At 43.8% G+C, this 18,886-nt stretch overlaps 1 protein-coding gene across 1 annotated transcript; it reads left to right on the top strand.

Moving 5' to 3' along the window:
* The first annotated feature begins 13,948 nt into the window (after positions 1-13,948).
* On the top strand, positions 13,949-15,533 carry RABA4A (RAB GTPase homolog A4A). The gene is made up of 2 exons (XM_078980214.1): positions 13,949-14,334; positions 14,856-15,533. The coding sequence occupies exons 1-2, from the start codon at positions 14,102-14,104 to the stop codon at positions 15,295-15,297; spliced, it is 675 nt and encodes a 224-aa protein (XP_078836340.1). The 5' UTR covers positions 13,949-14,101; the 3' UTR covers positions 15,298-15,533.
* The last annotated feature ends 3,353 nt before the right edge of the window (positions 15,534-18,886 follow it).

The following is an 18,886-nucleotide window of genomic DNA, read 5'->3' on the forward strand; positions in this document are numbered from 1 at the left end:
TCGTAGAATATGTTAAACTAAGAACATCGATAAAAAGAACGCCCAAATCTGACGTCGTATGAAGAAGTTATGATTTTTCTAAGATTCGGCTTAGCAGTGCACGGCCCGAAACTCGAATTTTAGTTCGAGCGGTTTTTGGCTTACGCGACCTAAATGAGAGTTGAAGGTCTCATTAATAGGAACTCAACGGTAAAAAGACAGACGAAAACGGAGTCCGGATGAAGGAGTTATGAACTCTTCGCGGTCATTTAACAGTCTAAACGCCTCCTACTGTTAAATTTGAGATCGGTCGAGAATTAGCTGACAGAGTCTAAACGAAAGTTGTAGATCTTGATTTTACCTACGCGTGGATATAAAGAACGTCGAAAACGGAGCTCGTATGCGAAAGTTATGATTTTTCTAAGTTTGAAGGCTGGTACGCGATAGGGGGTGACGTGGCACCACCGGAATTGGACACGTGGCACCACCAGAAGGCCACCACATGGACCAACTCGGCGAGTAGGTCCCCTTACTCGGCGAGTAGACCAGTCAGCACCCCTATAAATAGAGGTGTCGGGTTCCCTCATTTCCTCACCCCTCACCCCTCTTCTTTCTCTCTCTAAGCCCCCTAACCCCCCTAAAAGCCTAGGGTAACTCCCTAGCACGAGGCGGAAGCCCCGGAGTGCCCGATGGCTCAGAGAAAAGAGCCTTTCGGCTCGGGAAACACTGCTCCAGCGAAGCCCGGTTTTGCGAAAAACCCGCTGTTTTATCGAAGGAATATCGTTTTGAGAGTATCGAAGCGCTGTCCGAGTGCTGAGTCACCACCTACTCAGGTGAGTGCATGGTCCCTTTCATCTTACACATAGATATGAAGTATTTATTATATAATTTACGTGTTGTGAGTGCATGGTTCCTTTCATCTTACACATAGATACGAAGTATTTATTATATAATTTACATGTTGTGAGTGCATGGTCCTTTTCATCTTACACATAGATACGAAGTATTTATTATATAATTTACGTGTTGTGAGTGCATGGTCCCTTTCATCTTACACATAGATATGAAGTATTTATTATATAATTTACGTGTTGTGAGTGCATAGTTACTTTCATCTTACACATAGATATGAAGTATTTTATATAAACTACGTGCTATGGGTGCATATTATCTGAATACTTGCTGTCTATGCTGGATGAACGTTTTATACATGTTTTAAAGGATTTAAACTGTATACGTATTTTATATATACGAATATGTTGGGTATGATGATGGGTAGATGAATGATGAGAGATAGAAGGTGACGTGAGTATACATTGGCAGCTATAGACTTAGTGCCTATGGGACAAACACCGTTAGCTATGGACTTAGTACCTGTTAGACGTTGGTAGCTATGGATTTAGTACCTGTTGGGAATTGGTAGCTATGGACTTAGTACCTATTAGTTAGATGCTGGTAGCTAAGGATTTAGTACCTGTTGAACATTGGTAGTTATGGACTTAGTACCTATTAGATAAAGACTGGTAGCTATGGATTTAGTACCCGATGAATAGACTATAGCAGCTATGGAATTAGTGCTTTATGAACGAACATTGGCAGCTATGGATTTAGTGCCAATCCTAGAACTCTGGAAGTAAGGGACTTCGGAATAAATGAATGAAGGATAGATGACTCTTAGGTTAAATCCTTAAAGAGTAAAGAAGATAATGGGGATGGGTAATTGGGTTGATTGTTTGATTAAAATAATTATATTATTGTGGGTTGAAAACCCTATGTACTCACAAGGTTTCCCAACCTGACCCACTCAGTTTATGTATATCGCAGGTGACGAAATGAAGTGACATTACACTAAGAGATTTAAAGAGATGTAGATCACTAGTGTAAATAATTGTAAGTTCTGTTTATGCTTATGTTCTGTAGCACCTGGTTTCCGGTATGTGAATTTTATTTGAGCATTGCCCTATTTTAGCCTGGACTCGGCGAGTCATAAGGTCCGACTCGCCGAGTAGGGGCGAGACTCAGGACACGTTTAAGTGGGCGACTCGGCGAGTCCATATCCTGGACTCGGCGAGTCACCGCTGCTGGATGAAACCCTAAGTTTCAAGGGTTTGCACCCTATTTAAACCCTCATTCCGCCCCAACTCGTCCCCATTCACCCCCCCCCCCCAGAACTCCCCAACATCGTTTTCCCTTAATTCCTTGAGAGATTGAAGTACTCTTGGTGTGTTCTTGAAGGTTTTGAGGAGAAAGAGGTGTAGATCAAGAAGAGGAGAAGGAGATCAGGCATCTTTGTGTCATTTCAACATATTCCTTGAGGTATAGCTCGTTTCCCCTCTGTTTTCAAGCTTGTAATCCTTTTTTTGCTTCATTGGAGTCCTTCTTGGGCTCTTCTCCAAGCTTGTTTGTGCTTTGTGGGTGATAATAAGTTGTTAGCCTTTAGATCTAGGCATGATTTAGTCCCTAGAGCTTGGATCTATTGCCTTTATGGGGTCATATTGCATGAAAGCCCTAGATCTACCTCTTTTGGTGCACTTTGAGCCTTAAAATCCATATTGGTGAATATCTACACGTAAAGTTGGAAACTTTACGTGTGAATTGTGTCCTAGAATCCCAGATCTGTGAATGGCATGGACTGGAATCGAGCAAATCGGTGTATTTGATGGATGCATGGTTGCGACTCGGCGAGTCATATATGTGACTCGACGAGTCTGGTCGCGAGTCACTGAACTGGTCCCTTTAAGATGTATCGAGTTGAGCCATGAGTCACAGGGGGTGACTCGGTGAGTTGGAAGCTGAACTCACTCATGATAGGACTCGGCGAGTCAATTCCCTGACTCGGCGAGTCCAAGGCAATCTTCATAGATCAAGAACAAACTCGGCGAGTTGTTCATACAACTCGGCGAGTCTTCGCATATGTGTTCTTCGGATGAAGATGAACTCGACGAGTTGTTCATACAACTCGGCGAGTAGGATGAAGGAGTTGAATGACAGTTTAGAAGATGAACTCGTCGAGTCATAGCCCAACTCGACGAGTAGAATCAGGGACCCAGGACAATAGTTTGCTAGGGACTCGGCGAGTTGGGTCAACTAAAAATTGACTTCGATTTGACTTAGGACTAGACCAGGGGTAAAATGGTCTTTTTACCCAAAGGACAGTTAGCAGTGTATGATTAAGTATATTGTGGGAATTACAGCCGGGGAGTTTCCGGAGCAGCAGCAGCAGTAGTAGGTGATCAATTCCCACACAGACCAGCAGCTATTTCGAAGTGAGTTTCCTTCCAGTAGTAACGGGTCTAAGGCACCAAGGTCGGCCAGTATAGATGAGACGTTAGTATTATAGTGTGGGCCGAGCCCGTATCTATTAGTTGAGTTGATTGTGTTATATACCAGCATGATAGAACTGTTTACACTTGTTGTCTGTGCGATACTTGTATGATATGAGTTGGCGGTTGAGTGTGGGTGAGGCCCGTATCTCTCCGAGAATGGAGTGTGGGCTAGGCCCGTATCTCCCAGGTAGCGAAGTGTGGGCGGGGCCCGTATCTTCACGAGTGTGGGCGGGGCCCGTATCTCTCAGAAAGTGAGGTGTGGGCGGGGCCCGTATCTTCACGAGTGTGGGCGAGGCCCGTATCTCCTAATTGCATGTTACATGTTAAATGCTTGTATGGTATGGGGTATTATGGGGGAGCTCACTAAGCTTTGTGCTTACGGTTTCAGTTTTGGTTTCAGGTACCTCCTCAGCTAGGGGAAAGGAGTCGGCGCGGTAGCAGCATGTCACACACACACTCTTCGGTTTCCGTATTTACGAGATTCACTGGGATTGTACTCTGATATTTGATGGGATGTATGGTTTGACTTTTAAAGCATGGTTTGCGATGTGTTATGGTGTGATCAAACAATGTTATTATTTATTAATGTTTTCTAAAGTAATATTTTAAAATGAAATTTTTGGACATGAAAATTGGGTCGTTACAAGTTGGTATCAGAGCCCTGGTTTGAGCGATTCGGACACGCCTTCGGGAGTGTCTGAACTCAAATCGAGGGATTGAAAGATTTTCCAAAAGAAAATGTTCTCTAAAACTCGGAAAAGAGTCATAAGAAAGAGCGAAGTGTGTGACGTGCGCGACCGGCCGAGCTCAAGTAAGTATTCCCCATAGTACCCATACAAGTTTATGTTATGTTTATCAGCTTACGTAGAACCGCATGCTAGAATAGGGCTAAGGATCTAGGAGTGATCCCTTCTGTGCCTGCTTATGTGTTACAGCTTTATGAGTATTGCATGCTAGAATTGAGTAGACAGCAGTAGGATAGCCTGTTTAGGTTATGCCTGATAGTATGAGCTTAGCATCCTATGCTAGTGCCGTTTCTTGTTATAAGAATAGTTTTGGCTTGAGTCTGTTTCCCCTTATCCGAATGCTGCTTGCTTCATGCTTGGTGGGGTTCTGAGTAATGGGAGTTAGCCACTAGGTGAACACGTCACACCACATGTAATCAGGTTTGAATAATCCCAAAGTACTGGAACTGGCCCTATTGCGCAACTCTTGTTTGAGTCCAACCGTTGTAGGGACGGATCTTTTACTTGAAGGATTATCTAATCCTCATCACATGTGATGGTGTTTAGGTGGTGGCTAACTAGCATTATGAGGAGACCTACAGTAGCTGAGGACCAGTCGTGTTGAACTTGAGTTTTCCCTAGGGCAAGCCTAGGATGAGAATAGCAGAGAGTAGCAGTGGTAAAGGGGATCTGGTGAAGTCGAGGAATTCCTCGGAGAAGGTACGGATAGATGTGGAAGGTAGTATGGGCCCGTACTACTGAAAGCAGAGGATCCGTACCCGAGCCGAGGAAGTCCAAGATGAGACCAAGGAACCTGTAAGTAGTTGAGATCCCTCAGAAAGTAGCAGTATCACTAATGATTATTATGATATTTTGCAGAATGGTGGTACTTCGACCAAGACCGACAGATGGCGGTTCAGGAGAGGGGTCAGGTTCGGGATCAGGCACCGAGCCGATTGATGAGAGGCTACGTGAGTTCATCACGTCGGAGATCACCAGGGGCATCCTTGAGTCGACCCCCATCCTCTTTGGGTCGATCAAGGAAGGGATCATGGAGTTGATGGAGGATCGCCTACGGGCATTCAGGAGCGATTTAGCCTCTAGCCAGTCAGGATCTCGCACACTGTCCTTCAAGGACTTCAGGGGCAGTGGTGCGCCGGATTTCCATGGGGTGAAGGACCCCATTGTCGCCAGGCGGTGGATTGCGGATATCGAGTCTGCCCAGTTGACTAGCTTCTGTCCCGAGGGGTCGAAGGTGAGGTACGCAGCAGGGTGTTTATGGGACCGAGCCCGGGATTGGTGGGAGTCAGTGGGTGACTCGTTGGGAGCCTCGGCTATCGAGGCAATGACCTGGTCGGACTTTGTGACTAGGTTCAGGGCAGAGTTTTCACCGGCGGTCGAGCTTCAGCAGCTGGCCAGGGAGTTTCTAGACATGAGGCAGACGACGGAGACTGTGGCGGAAATCACCGCCAAGTTTCGGGAGAGGGCTTTATTGGTGCCCCAGTATGCCGGTGACGAGGATATAAGGAGGACTCGTTACCATGATATGCTACGAGCTGACATCCGGGAGCATATTAGCTTTTCGGCTTGCCCTACCCTGGACTCTATGATTGCCAGGGCTAGGGAGAGGGAGATAGATTTGGAGCACATCCGGAAACGGAAACTAGAGGACGGTCAGGCAGGAGGGGCTTCGGGGAAGAAGCCCAAGGGATCAGACGGTAGACCGAAAGGTCATTCAGGATCGAGCCGCTGCGGGAAGTGCGGCAGGACGCACGTGGGGATATGTAGGATGGGATCAGGAGGCTGCTACAAGTGCGGCAAGACAGGGCACTTTAGCAGGGATTGTACTACCCCACCTTCAGCTATTCAGACATCCGAGTTGCTGTGTTTTCACTGCAACCAGAGGGGCCACAAGAAGGCCAATTGCCCCCAGTTGTCAGTTGCAGCGCCAGTGAAGGCGCCGGCTCCAGCGACCCTGCGGATCACGGATGGTCGGCAGGGCAAGGCAGAGGCTCCAGTGGTGAGGAGTCGGGCATTTCAGTTGACTGCCGAGGAGGCACGCGCCGCGCCCGATGTGGTGACGGGTATGATTCTTTCCTTCTATCTTTCGTTTTATGATGTTATGGTATTGATATGTGCTCCGTGTGTATACATGTGTATTAGGATCGTTCCATGTGAACGGCATCCCGGTTCAGGTATTGTTCGACTCGGGTGCATCCCGATCGTTCGTTTCTCTTGCTCTTAGCAAGAGATTTCATGAGACTTCAGGCGAGTTAGATTGCCCGTTAGAGGTAGAGATTGCTGACGATCGATCGGTGCGAGCATCGATGGTGTTTCGAGATTGTGTTCTGCGACTGTTTGAGGAGCGTTACCTGTTAGACTTGGTTCCCATCCCGTTGCGTGGGAACAAGGTGATTATTGGTATGGATTGGTTGTGCCCTAATGGGGCAGTGATAGATTGCGCGCAGCAGCTAGTGCGAGTCAGGACCCCAAGCGGGGGAGAGTTAGTGATTCATGGCGAACGGCCGCAGTGTGGACCCACTGTATGTTCAGCAGCGAAGGCTAGGCGCTACCTTCAGCAGGGATGCGCGGGATATGTCGCGTATGTGATGGATACCCGGGAGGCGGGTAAGGCGACCATGAGCGAGGTCCCGGTGGTTCGAGATTTTGCAGATGTTTTCCCGGAGGAACTACCTGGGATACCTCCGGAGCGACAGGTGGAGTTCAGGATTGACCTCATTCCCGGTGCGGCTCCGATAGCCAAAGCACCGTATCGGTTGGCTCCTCCCGAGATGCAGGAGTTGTCTACGCAGCTGCAGGAGCTGCTAGACAAAGGATTTATTCGTCCGAGCAGTTCACCCTGGGGAGCCCCGATTCTGTTTGTAAGGAAGAAGGACGGGTCGCGTCAGATGTGTATAGATTATCGGGAGCTAAACAAGGTAACGGTGAAGAACCGATACCCGCTTCCGAGGATTGATGACCTATTTGACCAGCTTCAGGGAGCATCTTGGTTCTCCAAGATTGACTTGCGTTCGGGCTATCATCAGATGAGGGTCAGGGAGGAGGATATGCAGAAGACCGCATTTCGGACGCGCTATGGTCATTACGAGTTCGTGGTGATGCCGTTTGGGCTCACCAATGCTCCTGCCGCGTTCATGGACCTCATGAACCGCGTGTGTAGACCGATGCTGGATCGGTCTGTGATAGTCTTTATCGATGATATCTTGGTCTATTCCAAGACTCGGGAGGAACACGAGGAGCATATGAGGGAGGTATTGGAGACCCTGAGGAGGGAGAGCTTGTATGCCAAGTTCTCCAAGTGTGAGTTTTGGTTGCACGAGGTGCAATTCCTTGGACACCTCGTCAACCAGAACGGGATTCTGGTTGATCCGGCCAAGGTCGAGGCCGTGATGAGATGGGAGGTCCCGAAGTCTCCATCTGAGATTCGGAGCTTCCTGGGATTGGCAGGCTACTATCGGAGATTTATCCAAGATTTCTCCAAGATAGCCGTACCCCTGACACGACTGACGAAGAAAGCCGTGGTCTTTCGGTGGGGACCCGAGCAGCAGGCTGCGTTTGAGATGCTGAGATAGAAATTGTGTGAGGCGCCGATCCTAGCCCTGCCTGAGGGCGGAGAGGATTTTGTGGTTTACTGCGATGCGTCCATTTCGGGGTTGGGCGCAGTTCTGATGCAGAGGGGGCATGTCATTGCCTACGCTTCGCGGCAGCTCAAGCCTCACGAGGCGAACTACCCGACGCACGATTTGGAGTTGGGGGCGGTGGTCTTTGCCCTCAAGATTTGGCGACATTACCTCTATGGGGTTCGGTGTACCATCTACACGGACCACAAGAGTTTGAGGTACCTCATGGACCAGCCGAATCTGAATATGAGGCAGCGGCGGTGGTTGGACGTGGTGAAGGATTATGATTGCGAGATCCTTTACCACCCGAGGAAGGCCAATGTGGTGGCCGATGCGCTTAGCCGCAAGACGGTGCCGATCAGGGACGTTTGCTTGAGGATGACCGTGGTGACTCCCCTATTGGAGCAGATTCGGGAGGCTCAACAGGAGGCTATCAAGGAGGAGCATCGGAAGAGCGAGCATGTGGTAGGTCAGGTTTCCTCCTTTGATTATGATGGCAGAGGACTTTTGACACTACACCGTAGGGTGTGGGTGCCGTATCACGGTGGTGTGCGTCAGATTTTGATGGAGGAGGCGCACAAGTCCCGATTTTCTATTCATCCCGGGGCGACGAAGATGTATAGGGATCTTCGTCCGGATTACTGGTGGCCTTGCATGAAGCGGGATGTGGCATGATACGTCGAGCGGTGTTTGACCTGCAGGAAGGTCAAGGCCAAACATCAGAGACCGCATGGCAAGATGCAGCCGTTGGACATCCCACTGTGGAAATGGGAAGATATAACGATGGATTTTATCACAAAGCTTCCCAGGACCGCACGTGGAGTGGATTCGATTTGGGTCATCGTGGATAGATTGACCAAGAGTGCTCACTTTATTCAATACAGGAGAGCATATCGGCCGAAAAATTGGCCGACATCTATATCAGGGAGATTGTGGCACGGCATGGAGTGCCAATATCGGTAATCTCGGACAGGGATGTGCGTTTTACTTCCAGATTTTGGAAGAAATTCCATGACGAGTTGGGCACTCGTCTGCATTTCAGCACCGCCTTTCACCCGCAGACAGATGGTCAGAGTGAGCGGACCATCCAGACTTTGGAGGACATGTTGTGGGCGTGTGTGTTGGATTTCGGTGGTAGCTGGGATACCTATCTTCCCTTGGCTGAGTTCTCCTACAACAACAGCTATCACGCGAGTATTGACCGATCACCGTTCGAGATGTTGTATGGGCGGAAGTGCAGAACCCCGATATGTTGGGGTGAAGTTGGCCAGAGAGTCATGGGAAGCACCGAGGTGGTGCTAGAGACGACCGAGAGGATCCAGCAGGTTCGGAGCAGACTTCAGACTGCACAGAGTCGGCAGAAAAGCTACGCCGATAGGCGTCGATCCGACTTGGAGTTCCAAGTCGGGGATATGGTTCTCCTGAAAGTGTCGCCTTGGAAAGGTGTCATTCGATTCAGGAAGCGGGGCAAGTTGGGCCCAAGATTCATCGGGCCGTTAAGGGTTGCAGCCCGGGTGGGCAAGGTGGCGTATAGGCTGGACCTGCCAGCCGAGCTCAGTCAGATCCACAGCACCTTTCATGTTTCGCAGCTGCGGAAGTGCCTGGTGGACGATTCAGCAGTAGTACCATTGGAGGATATTCAGGTTGATGACAGCTTGAATTACATTGAGCGCCCAGTCGCAATACTTGACAGAAAGACAAAGGCTTTGAGAAACAAGAGGGTAGAACTAGTAAAGGTGCAATGGCAGCACCGCAAGGGTTCGGAATGGACTTGGGAACCGATGGACGAGATGATGGAGCATTACCCCGAGCTGTTTCAGGACCGGGCAGCAGACTTCGAGGACGAAGTCTAAAATAAGTGGGGGAGATTTGTAGCACCTGGTTTCCGGTATGTGAATTTTATTTGAGCATTGCCCTATTTTAGCCTGGACTCGGCGAGTCATAAGGTCCGACTCACCGAGTAGGGGCGAGACTCAGGACACGTTTAAGTGGGCGACTCGGCGAGTCCATATCCTGGACTCGGCGAGTCACCGCTGCTGGATGAAACCCTAAGTTTCAAGGGTTTGCACCCTATTTAAACCCTCATTCCGCCCCAACTCGTCCCCATTCACCCCCCCCCCCCCCAGAACTCCCCAACATCGTTTTCCCTTAATTCCTTGAGAGATTGAAGTACTCTTGGTGTGTTCTTGAAGGTTTTGAGGAGAAAGAGGTGTAGATCAAGAAGAGGAGAAGGGGATCAGGCATCTTTGTGTCATTTCAACATATTCCTTGAGGTATAGCTCGTTTCCCCTCTGTTTTCAAGCTTGTAATCCTTTTTTTGCTTCATTGGAGTCCTTCTTGGGCTCTTCCCCAAGCTTGTTTGTGCTTTGTGGGTGATAATAAGTTGTTAGCCTTTAGATCTAGGCATGATTTAGTCCCTAGAGCTTGGATCTATTGCCTTTATGGGGTCATATTGCATGAAAGCCCTAGATCTACCTCTTTTGGTGCACTTTGAGCCTTAAAATCCATATTGGTGAATATCTACACGTAAAGTTGGAAACTTTACGTGTGAATTGTGTCCTAGAATCCCAGATCTGTGAATGGCATGGACTGGAATCGAGCAAATCGGTGTATTTGATGGATGCATGGCTGCGACTCGGCGAGTCATATATGTGACTCGACGAGTCTGGTCACGAGTCACTGAACTGGTCCCTTTAAGATGTATCAAGTTGAGCCGTGAGTCACAGGGGGTGACTCGGTGAGTTGGAAGCTGAACTCACTCATGATAGGACTCGGCGAGTCAATGCCCTGACTCGGCGAGTCCAAGGCAATCTTCATAGATCAAGAACAAACTCGGCGAGTTGTTCATACAACTCGGCGAGTCTTCGCATATGTGTTCTTCGGATGAAGATGAACTCGACGAGTTGTTCATACAACTCGGCGAGTAGGATGAAGGAGTTGAATGACAGTTTAGAAGATGAACTCGTCGAGTCATAGCCCAACTCGACGAGTAGAATCAGGGACCCAGGACAATAGTTTGCTAGGGACTCGGCGAGTGGAGATCCACTCGGCGAGTTTGGTCAACTAAAAGTTGACTTCGATTTGACTTAGGGCTAGACCAGGGGTAAAATGGTCTTTTTACCCAAAGGACAGTTAGCAGTGTATGATTAAGTATATTGTGGGAATTACAGCCGGGGAGTTTCCGGAGCAGCAGCAGCAGTAGTAGGTGATCAATTCCCACACAGACCAACAGCTATTTCGAGGTGAGTTTCCTTCCAGTAGTAACGGGTCTAAGGCACCAAGGCCGGCCCGTATAGATGAGACGTTAGTATTATAGTGTGGGCTGAGCCCGTATCTATTAGTTGAGTTGATTGTGTTATATACCAGCATGATAGAACTGTTTACACTTGTTGTCTGTGCGATACTTGTATGATATGAGTTGGCGGTTGAGTGTGGGCGGGGCCCGTATCTCTCCGAGAATGGAGTGTGGGCTAGGCCCGTATCTCCCAGGTAGCGAAGTGTGGGCGGGGCCCGTATCTCTCAGAAAGTGAGGTGTGGGCGGGGCCCGTATCTTCACGAGTGTGGGCAAGGCCCGTATCTCCTAATTGCATGTTACATGTTAAATGCTTGTATGGTATAGGGTATTATGGGGGAGCTCACTAAGCTTTGTGCTTACGGTTTCAGTTTTGGTTTCAGGTACCTCCTCAGCTAGGGGAAAGGAGCCGGCGCGGTAGCAGCATGTCACACACACACTCTTCGATTTCCGCATTTACGAGATTCACTGGGATTGTACTCTGATATTTGATGGGATGTATGGTTTGACTTTTAAAGCATGGTTTGCGATGTGTTATGGTGTGATCAAACAATGTTTTTATTTATTAATGTTTTCTAAAGTAATATTTTAAAATGAAATTTTTGGACATGAAAATTGGGTCGTTACAGTTTCTGTATTAACGATGACATCCCAAACGTTTTAAGATGAATAAAAATATGTTTCTTCGAAAATGTTTTAATAACGTATTTATCGTGTTTTTCTGGGAACAAATTCCGCAACCTTTTTATAAAATGAAGTACTCTGATTTTTATAAAGCATAAACAAAATCGGTCTTTTCTGGCCGTGATTTTGGGGATGTCACAATATGCTAGTTAGGATTAAAGCCTTGGAAAGTTCATATTTGCATGTATAATAGAGAAAACATAGATCCAAGGTTTATAGGGTTGCATGTACACCATAGGAGTGTTAGAATGCTCACAACCCAACATTATCTACACAACAGCAGGAGCTGTTAGACAAGAGATTTATTAGGCCAAGCAGATCGCCATGGGGAGCCTCAATTTTGTTTTTGAAGAAAAAGTACGGGTCGCATCGGATGTGTATAGATTACCGGGAGCTGAATAAGGTAACAGTGAAGAACCGTTATCCCCTCCCGAGGGTTGATGATTTATTTGACCAACTTCAGGGTGCATCTTAGTTCTCCAAGATTGATCTGCGATTGGGTTATCACCAGATGCGAGTCAGGGACGACGATGTGTAGAAGACAACCTTCCGGACTCGCTATGGTCATTATGAGTTCGTGGTGATGTCGTTTGGGTTCACCAATGCTCTTGTCGCGTTCACGAATCTCATAAACCGTATGTGCAGATCGATGCTGGATCGATCTGTGATAGTCTTCATCGATGATATCTTGGTTTACTCCAAGACTTAGGAGCATCACGAGGAGCACCTGGGGGAGGTGCTGGAGACACCGAGGAAGGAGAGACTTTTCACAAAGTTCTCTAAGTGCGAGTTCTGGTTGCGTGAGGTGCAGTTTCAGGGGCACCTTGTGAACCAAAAGGGTATTCTGGTCGATCCAGCCAAGGTAGAGGCCATGATGCAATGGGAGGTTCTAAGGTCTCCATCCGAGATTCAGAGTTTTCTTGGCTTGGCAGGTTATTATTAGGGATTTATCCAGGATTTCTCCAAGATCGCTATTCCTTTGACCCGACTGACCAAGAAGTCGGTGACATTCCGGTGGGGGCCTGAGCAGCAGGCAACTTTCGAGACTCTCAGACAGCGGTTATATGAGGCACCGATTCTGACTTTGCCGAAGGACATTGACGATTTCGTGGTTTACTGTGATGCTTCGATCGCGAGTATGGGTGCTGTTAATGCAGCGGGGTCGCATGATAGCGTACGTTTCGAGGCAGTTGAAGCCTCTTGAGGCGAATTACCCGACACACGATTTAGAGCTGGGGGTCGGGGTTTTCGCCCTCAAGATTTGACAACATTACCTCTATGGGGTTCGTTGTACCATTTACACGGACCACATGAGCCCGAGGTATCTGATGGACCAGCCAAATCTGAACATGAGGCAGTGCCGATGGTTAGATGTGTTGAAGGACTATGATTGTGAGATCCTCTACCACTCGGGGAAGGCCAATGTGGTAGCCGATGCCCTCAGCCGTAAGGTAGTTGCAACTCCGATACGAGATATATGCTTGAGGATGACAATGATTGCTCCGTTGCTGGAGCGGATTTGGGAGGCGCAAGTCGAGAGAATGAAGGAGGAGCGCCGAAAGTGTGAGTGGATCATATGCATGGTGGTCTCATTTGATTATGACAGTCGTGGGTTGTTGACCCTGCATCGGAGGGTATGTGTTTCTTACTAGGGTGGTGTACGCCAGGTTCTGATGGATGAGGCTCACAAGTCTAGGTTCTCCATTCATCCCGGGGCGACGAAGATGTATCGGGATCTTCGCCTTGATTATTAGTGACCCTGCATGAAGCGGGACATAGCATGGTATGTGGAGCGGTGCTTGACTTGCAGGAAAGTCAAGGCCAAGCACTAACAACCTCACGACAAGATGCAGTCGTTGGATATTCCTGTGTGGAAATAGGAAGATATCACTATGGACTTCATCAACGGTTTTAATCATTGTAATCCTTGCCTCATATGTTTAGTAGTTTTTATAGTTATGGGTGAGGTAATGAGTTTTAGTCTCGTGTATGCTAATCCGTTTTTCTTCGCCCTCTTTAGATTCTTTTTAATAATTTGACTTGGCGATTCCAGTCAACATGTTTTATCAGCATCAACACGATGATCGGTGATAACCCGCTAAAAGATAAAAATAAAATGTTTTATGAAAAAACTTAGATCTTTTCTGTTGTATTATAGAAAAAAGTCGGGGTGACTTTTATGATATTAAGTATTAACTCAAAAATAAATTAAGATATTTAATTTTTTTTAAGTGGGAATTGAAAACTAAATCTAATAAACAGCCGCCCGAGGAACAAGTCCAAAACATCCGCATGTCAATATCCTCAGATATCATCTCGATCGTCGCCAAACAATTACTCTTTCTTCAATTAATCCCACTATTTTGAATTTTCTCTGTTACCGTTCTAGATTCGCCAACACTCTCTGCAAGATCTGCTTATCGATTTCACTTACAGAGCGAGGTAGAGAGATCTATGGCAAGCGGAGGTGGGTATGGTGATGCTAGCCAGAAGATCGACTATGTATTCAAAGTGGTGCTAATCGGAGACTCTGCGGTGGGTAAATCACAGATACTTGCTCGCTTTGCTAGAAACGAGTTCAGTTTAGATTCCAAAGCTACTATCGGTGTCGAGTTCCAAACTCGAACCCTCGTTATTCAACACAAGTCTGTTAAAGCTCAGATCTGGGACACTGCTGGTCAAGAACGGTAATAATCCTACTTCACGTCTCTTTACTGATTCATGATCTCGCTTGTGATCATTGCGATCGAATGGTTTGTCTTATGATCTGCATTTTGTGTGATCTTAGCTTTGATTTTAGTACATTTATAGATAATGTGTGATTTTGTTGATCTAGATCTTTCGTTCAATTTGCGTAAGGTGAGCTTTTGTTAGCTATGAATGTGTTCCACTTTTTCATTTAAGAAGATAACTCCCATTTTATATGCATCAACAATCTGATTAATTCTACATAACTTGTATCTAGCTCCTAGAAGGAAAAAAAAAATGATTGAACAAAGCGTTAAACTCCAAAGAAGAAATTTATCTTGTTGAAAAGGCATGATTTTGACATTGATGAAAACAGATTTTAGATCCTCCTTTCTCCTTCCATTCTTGATGAAAACAGATTTTAGATCTTTTAACCGATTTTACTCATTTTACCTTTTTACCCATGTACAAACATATTCTCAAGGGTAAAATCGTCCATTTTTTTTTTTGAGAAAACCAGGTACAGAGCAGTAACAAGTGCATACTACCGTGGTGCAGTAGGGGCAATGTTGGTATACGACATAACAAAACGCCAAACATTTGATCACATTCCAAGGTGGCTAGAAGAGCTAAGAAACCATGCAGACAAAAACATTGTCATCATTTTAATTGGAAACAAAAGTGATTTAGAAGATCAAAGATCAGTTCCAACAGAGGACGCCAAAGAATTTGCTCAAAAAGAAGGATTGTTCTTTCTAGAAACATCTGCTCTTGAATCAACAAATGTAGAAGATGCATTCTTGACTGTTTTGACTGAAATTTTCAGAATTGTGAACAAGAAAAGTTTGGTTGCAGATGAAGAACAGAATGGGAATACTGGAAATTTGGCTGGAAAGAAGATTATTGTTCCGGGTCCCGCTCAAGTGATTCCAGAAAAGAAGATGATGTGTTGTAGTTCATAAATTTGTTGTTGTTATGAATGAATGAATGAATATCTATGGAGATTATTTGTTGCTATGAAAGTATGAATAGTAGTTTTTTTGTGGGTGATGATATTTTTTGTGTCGATTCTTTTGTTGGTGTTGAAGAGAGAAGAACAACATGAATGATGATGCCATTTGTGTATGTTTTGACTATATTAATGTTTTGCAATTTGCATGAGTCAAATGGTTAAATATTGGGTTATTTCATTTTGTTATTATGTTGTTAACTTGTTATATTTGTGCTCAAAAATAAATTCTAGATGGATCTTGTGGATGTAACACAAACTCAATGAATTATGGCAAAATTGATCTCAATGTAGAAAAGTGATGATCATGCTTGATAACGATTGGATCATAATATTTCATTTTCTATGTTATTATTTTGTACATTGGATTCACTTAGTTCATCAATTTACATCATATCATCATGTTAATCGGTTTTTTTAATTGGTCTTAATGTATCCCATGTTTTATTATTATTGTCAATAAACTTTACATATTTTACTGGTGTTTATGGTACGTTAAAATGTAAGATGAAATGGAATGAACTGTTTCATTGTGGTTCAAAAATATTATTTATTTTTTATAACAATTATATATTTATCAATAATTTTGCTTATCTAAAAAATTTATATTTAAAAATTTATTTTTAATTTTCGCATGACCTTCAAAACCAAAAACCGACCGTGGTAAAATCTTGTTTTTAAGTTGTTTATAAGGTGTACTTTAATTCAATCTGACTTTTAATATTTGTATATAAAAACGGAAACTTTGAAGACCACGAAATATCGAAAGTGATTTCATTGGTTTATTACCAACCCACCCAAATGACAAATAGATGATTTAACCGACCCATTGTGTTTGTGATAAATAAAATAAGTCCAATCAATACCCACAAATCACAATAATAAGAAACCCCTATAAAAAAGTGGAGACAATTCATTCGCAATTGGTGATGATATTTAATATTTTGAAAACATAATTAGGATGTTTATACACTTATAAATATTTTAGGGTTAATCATTAAGATTAAGATTGGTAGAGTCTTGTAACAAAATGAGTAATGTTTATTGTTCAACCAAATATTACAAATAAACCTTCTACTTTGCAATAGAAGCTTTACTAAATGCTTTTTTTTTTGGCCAAATCGTTTTATGAATGAACTTACTAAAAAAATGAAGAAAATAATTCTACAAAAGTAATTAATACAACAAACAAAAATTGTTAAAGTATATTTTACAAAATGAATAATCATTTGTACTAACACCATCGGGAAGGGTCAACACTAGAACATTATATAATCTATGTCTTATAGGGTTCCATCGAAAAACAATATTCTTCTTAGTCAAACGGGTCAATATCATTGTAATCTTAGGAAAATCATGGATAAACCTCCTATAACACCATATTAGACCAAGAAAACGAGAACCTTAGAGGGATTCGTTAGGACCTCTCATTGCATTACCCCCTCATTTTTTGTCGAATCAACCAAAATATCCTTTTGGTTGACGAGGTGCCCTAAGAACTGGACATCTTGCAACCAAAACTCATACTTCGAGAATTTGACATATAACTTATCCCTCTTCAAAACCTCACAAATCTCTCTCATACGTTCCCTATGTTGCTCATTTGTCTTTAAAAGACCAGAATATCATCAATGAAAATGATCACCGATCAATCGAGCATAGGTTTGTATATATGGTTTATCATGTCCATGAACGCAACGAGTGCATTGGTGAGCCTGAACGGCATCACCACAAATTCATAATGATTATACATAGTTTTAAAGGTTGTCTTCAGTAAAACCTCATCTCTCTCACTCGCATCTAATGATAACCATACCATAAATCAATCTTGGAGAACCAAAATACACCTGAAGCTGATCAAACAGTTTGTTGATCCTTGGTAGTGGATAACAATTCTTGACGAACAAAATCGGTGCTCCCTGAGGTGAATTGATCGATCGAATAAACTCATTGTCCAACAACTCATGTGTAACACCCTGTTTTCACTTTACAATATATTTTAATATAAATGTTTGTTTATGAAATTCAAAGTGGAAATATATTACTTTTTAGCCAAAGTAATCATCATGAAAATTATAGTAGACGTTAGTATGACTTGTGAGTATAAAGAACAAAAAAAATCTAACATCGTCTAAAGAAGGTATGAATTTCATAAGATAATTTCACTATATATATATATATATATATATATATATATATATATATATATATATATATATATATATATAAAGATATTGTTTATATAAAATGAAAGAGGAATTTATTATGATTTAGATAGAGTAGTCTAAAAAAAATTTGTAGTACTCGAAATTACGAAACTATAGATATAAAGAATGTTGAAAATGGAGATCGTATGAGAAAGTTACAATTATGCAAAAAAGTAGAAAATAGCATAAACCTAAACTGAAGGCAGTTGGAAACACTTGGCTGCCAAGCCACTACATGGCAACACCAGGCGTGCTTTTCTAGTTTTTAGACCTCTAAAAAGGGAGGCCACCCATCCTTCATTTGTTGCCCCATTCTTTTCCAACAATATTCTTTTTCTCTTCCCCTGGAGCATTTTGGTCCCTCGTGATTTGACTTCTTGTTCTGTAATATGGTTAGCGAAGCTTAGGAGATTTCGAAAGAATCTAATAAAGTAGGTGTTGAAGTTCTGCTCGTGGATATTCGGATTTCATCAAATAAAGTAAGTTATATTTACTCCCATCTATATTTGATTGTAGTCATAATCGTTGTTATGAACCTATGAGTACTAGATCAGTCATTGATTCTAGTTAAAAGTACCGATTAATCTACTTATGGGAGAGGTATCTAGGACAGATATGTTGGCATGGTTGCTAGATTTCATAAAAGCTATACGTTGAAATGTCCTGCCTCCCGACTATCTTGACTGGTTGATCCTTATTGATAGTCATTCCAATATTGATAGGATTGGTAAAGGATCTAGAAATTAGTCTTTATATTCCATAGATATTAATCATTTTTAGTATTATAGGTTAATACATGTTTTGTGCACCTGTTCCCTGGTTGTATAGTTGTTAGGCGTTTGAGAAATTGTTCAGTTGATTTTTATTACTATACTACATACTGCAATATATATCCTATGTATGTTAGGATGTAGTTACACTATAGTACGTTGTTAGGCAAGTAGAATAGTTTAGTTAGTTGCATGTTGTGTTGGATAAGGTTTGTTTGTATGCATATATTAGGAGTTAACGGTGGAGCGATGACATGTCGTGAGCTTATATACGTGTGTTGATGACGGAACACTGATAGGCCTTGAGTCCAGGTACACATGTTATCAGTGGAATGAAGAAAGGTCATGAGCCATGGCTGTACGCATTGTATATGTATTGTGATATATGATATCTTAGGGAACTCACTAAGATTTGGCTTACATTTATCGATTAACTATTTTGCAGATACTTCTTCAAATCGTAAGAAGGATAATGTTTGACTATATGCGCGTATCGACATCATGTATCAAGATTTCAGCATATTCTATTTTATACTCTGATTCGAATAGTAGGGTCTATGTTTTT

The sequence above is a fragment of the Lactuca saligna genome, chromosome 2 (genome assembly GCF_052625555.1).
Source record: "Lactuca saligna cultivar CGN05327 chromosome 2, ASM5262555v1, whole genome shotgun sequence".
Classification (NCBI taxonomy): Eukaryota; Viridiplantae; Streptophyta; class Magnoliopsida; order Asterales; family Asteraceae; genus Lactuca; species Lactuca saligna.

Coding starts and splice junctions, on each gene's coding strand:
- RABA4A (XM_078980214.1), top strand. CDS start 14,102: ATGGCAAGCGGAGGTGGGTATGGTGATGCTAGCCAGAAGATCGACTAT. Junction 14,335..14,855: donor GACACTGCTGGTCAAGAACG/GTAATAATCCTA, acceptor TGAGAAAACCAG/GTACAGAGCAGTAACAAGTG.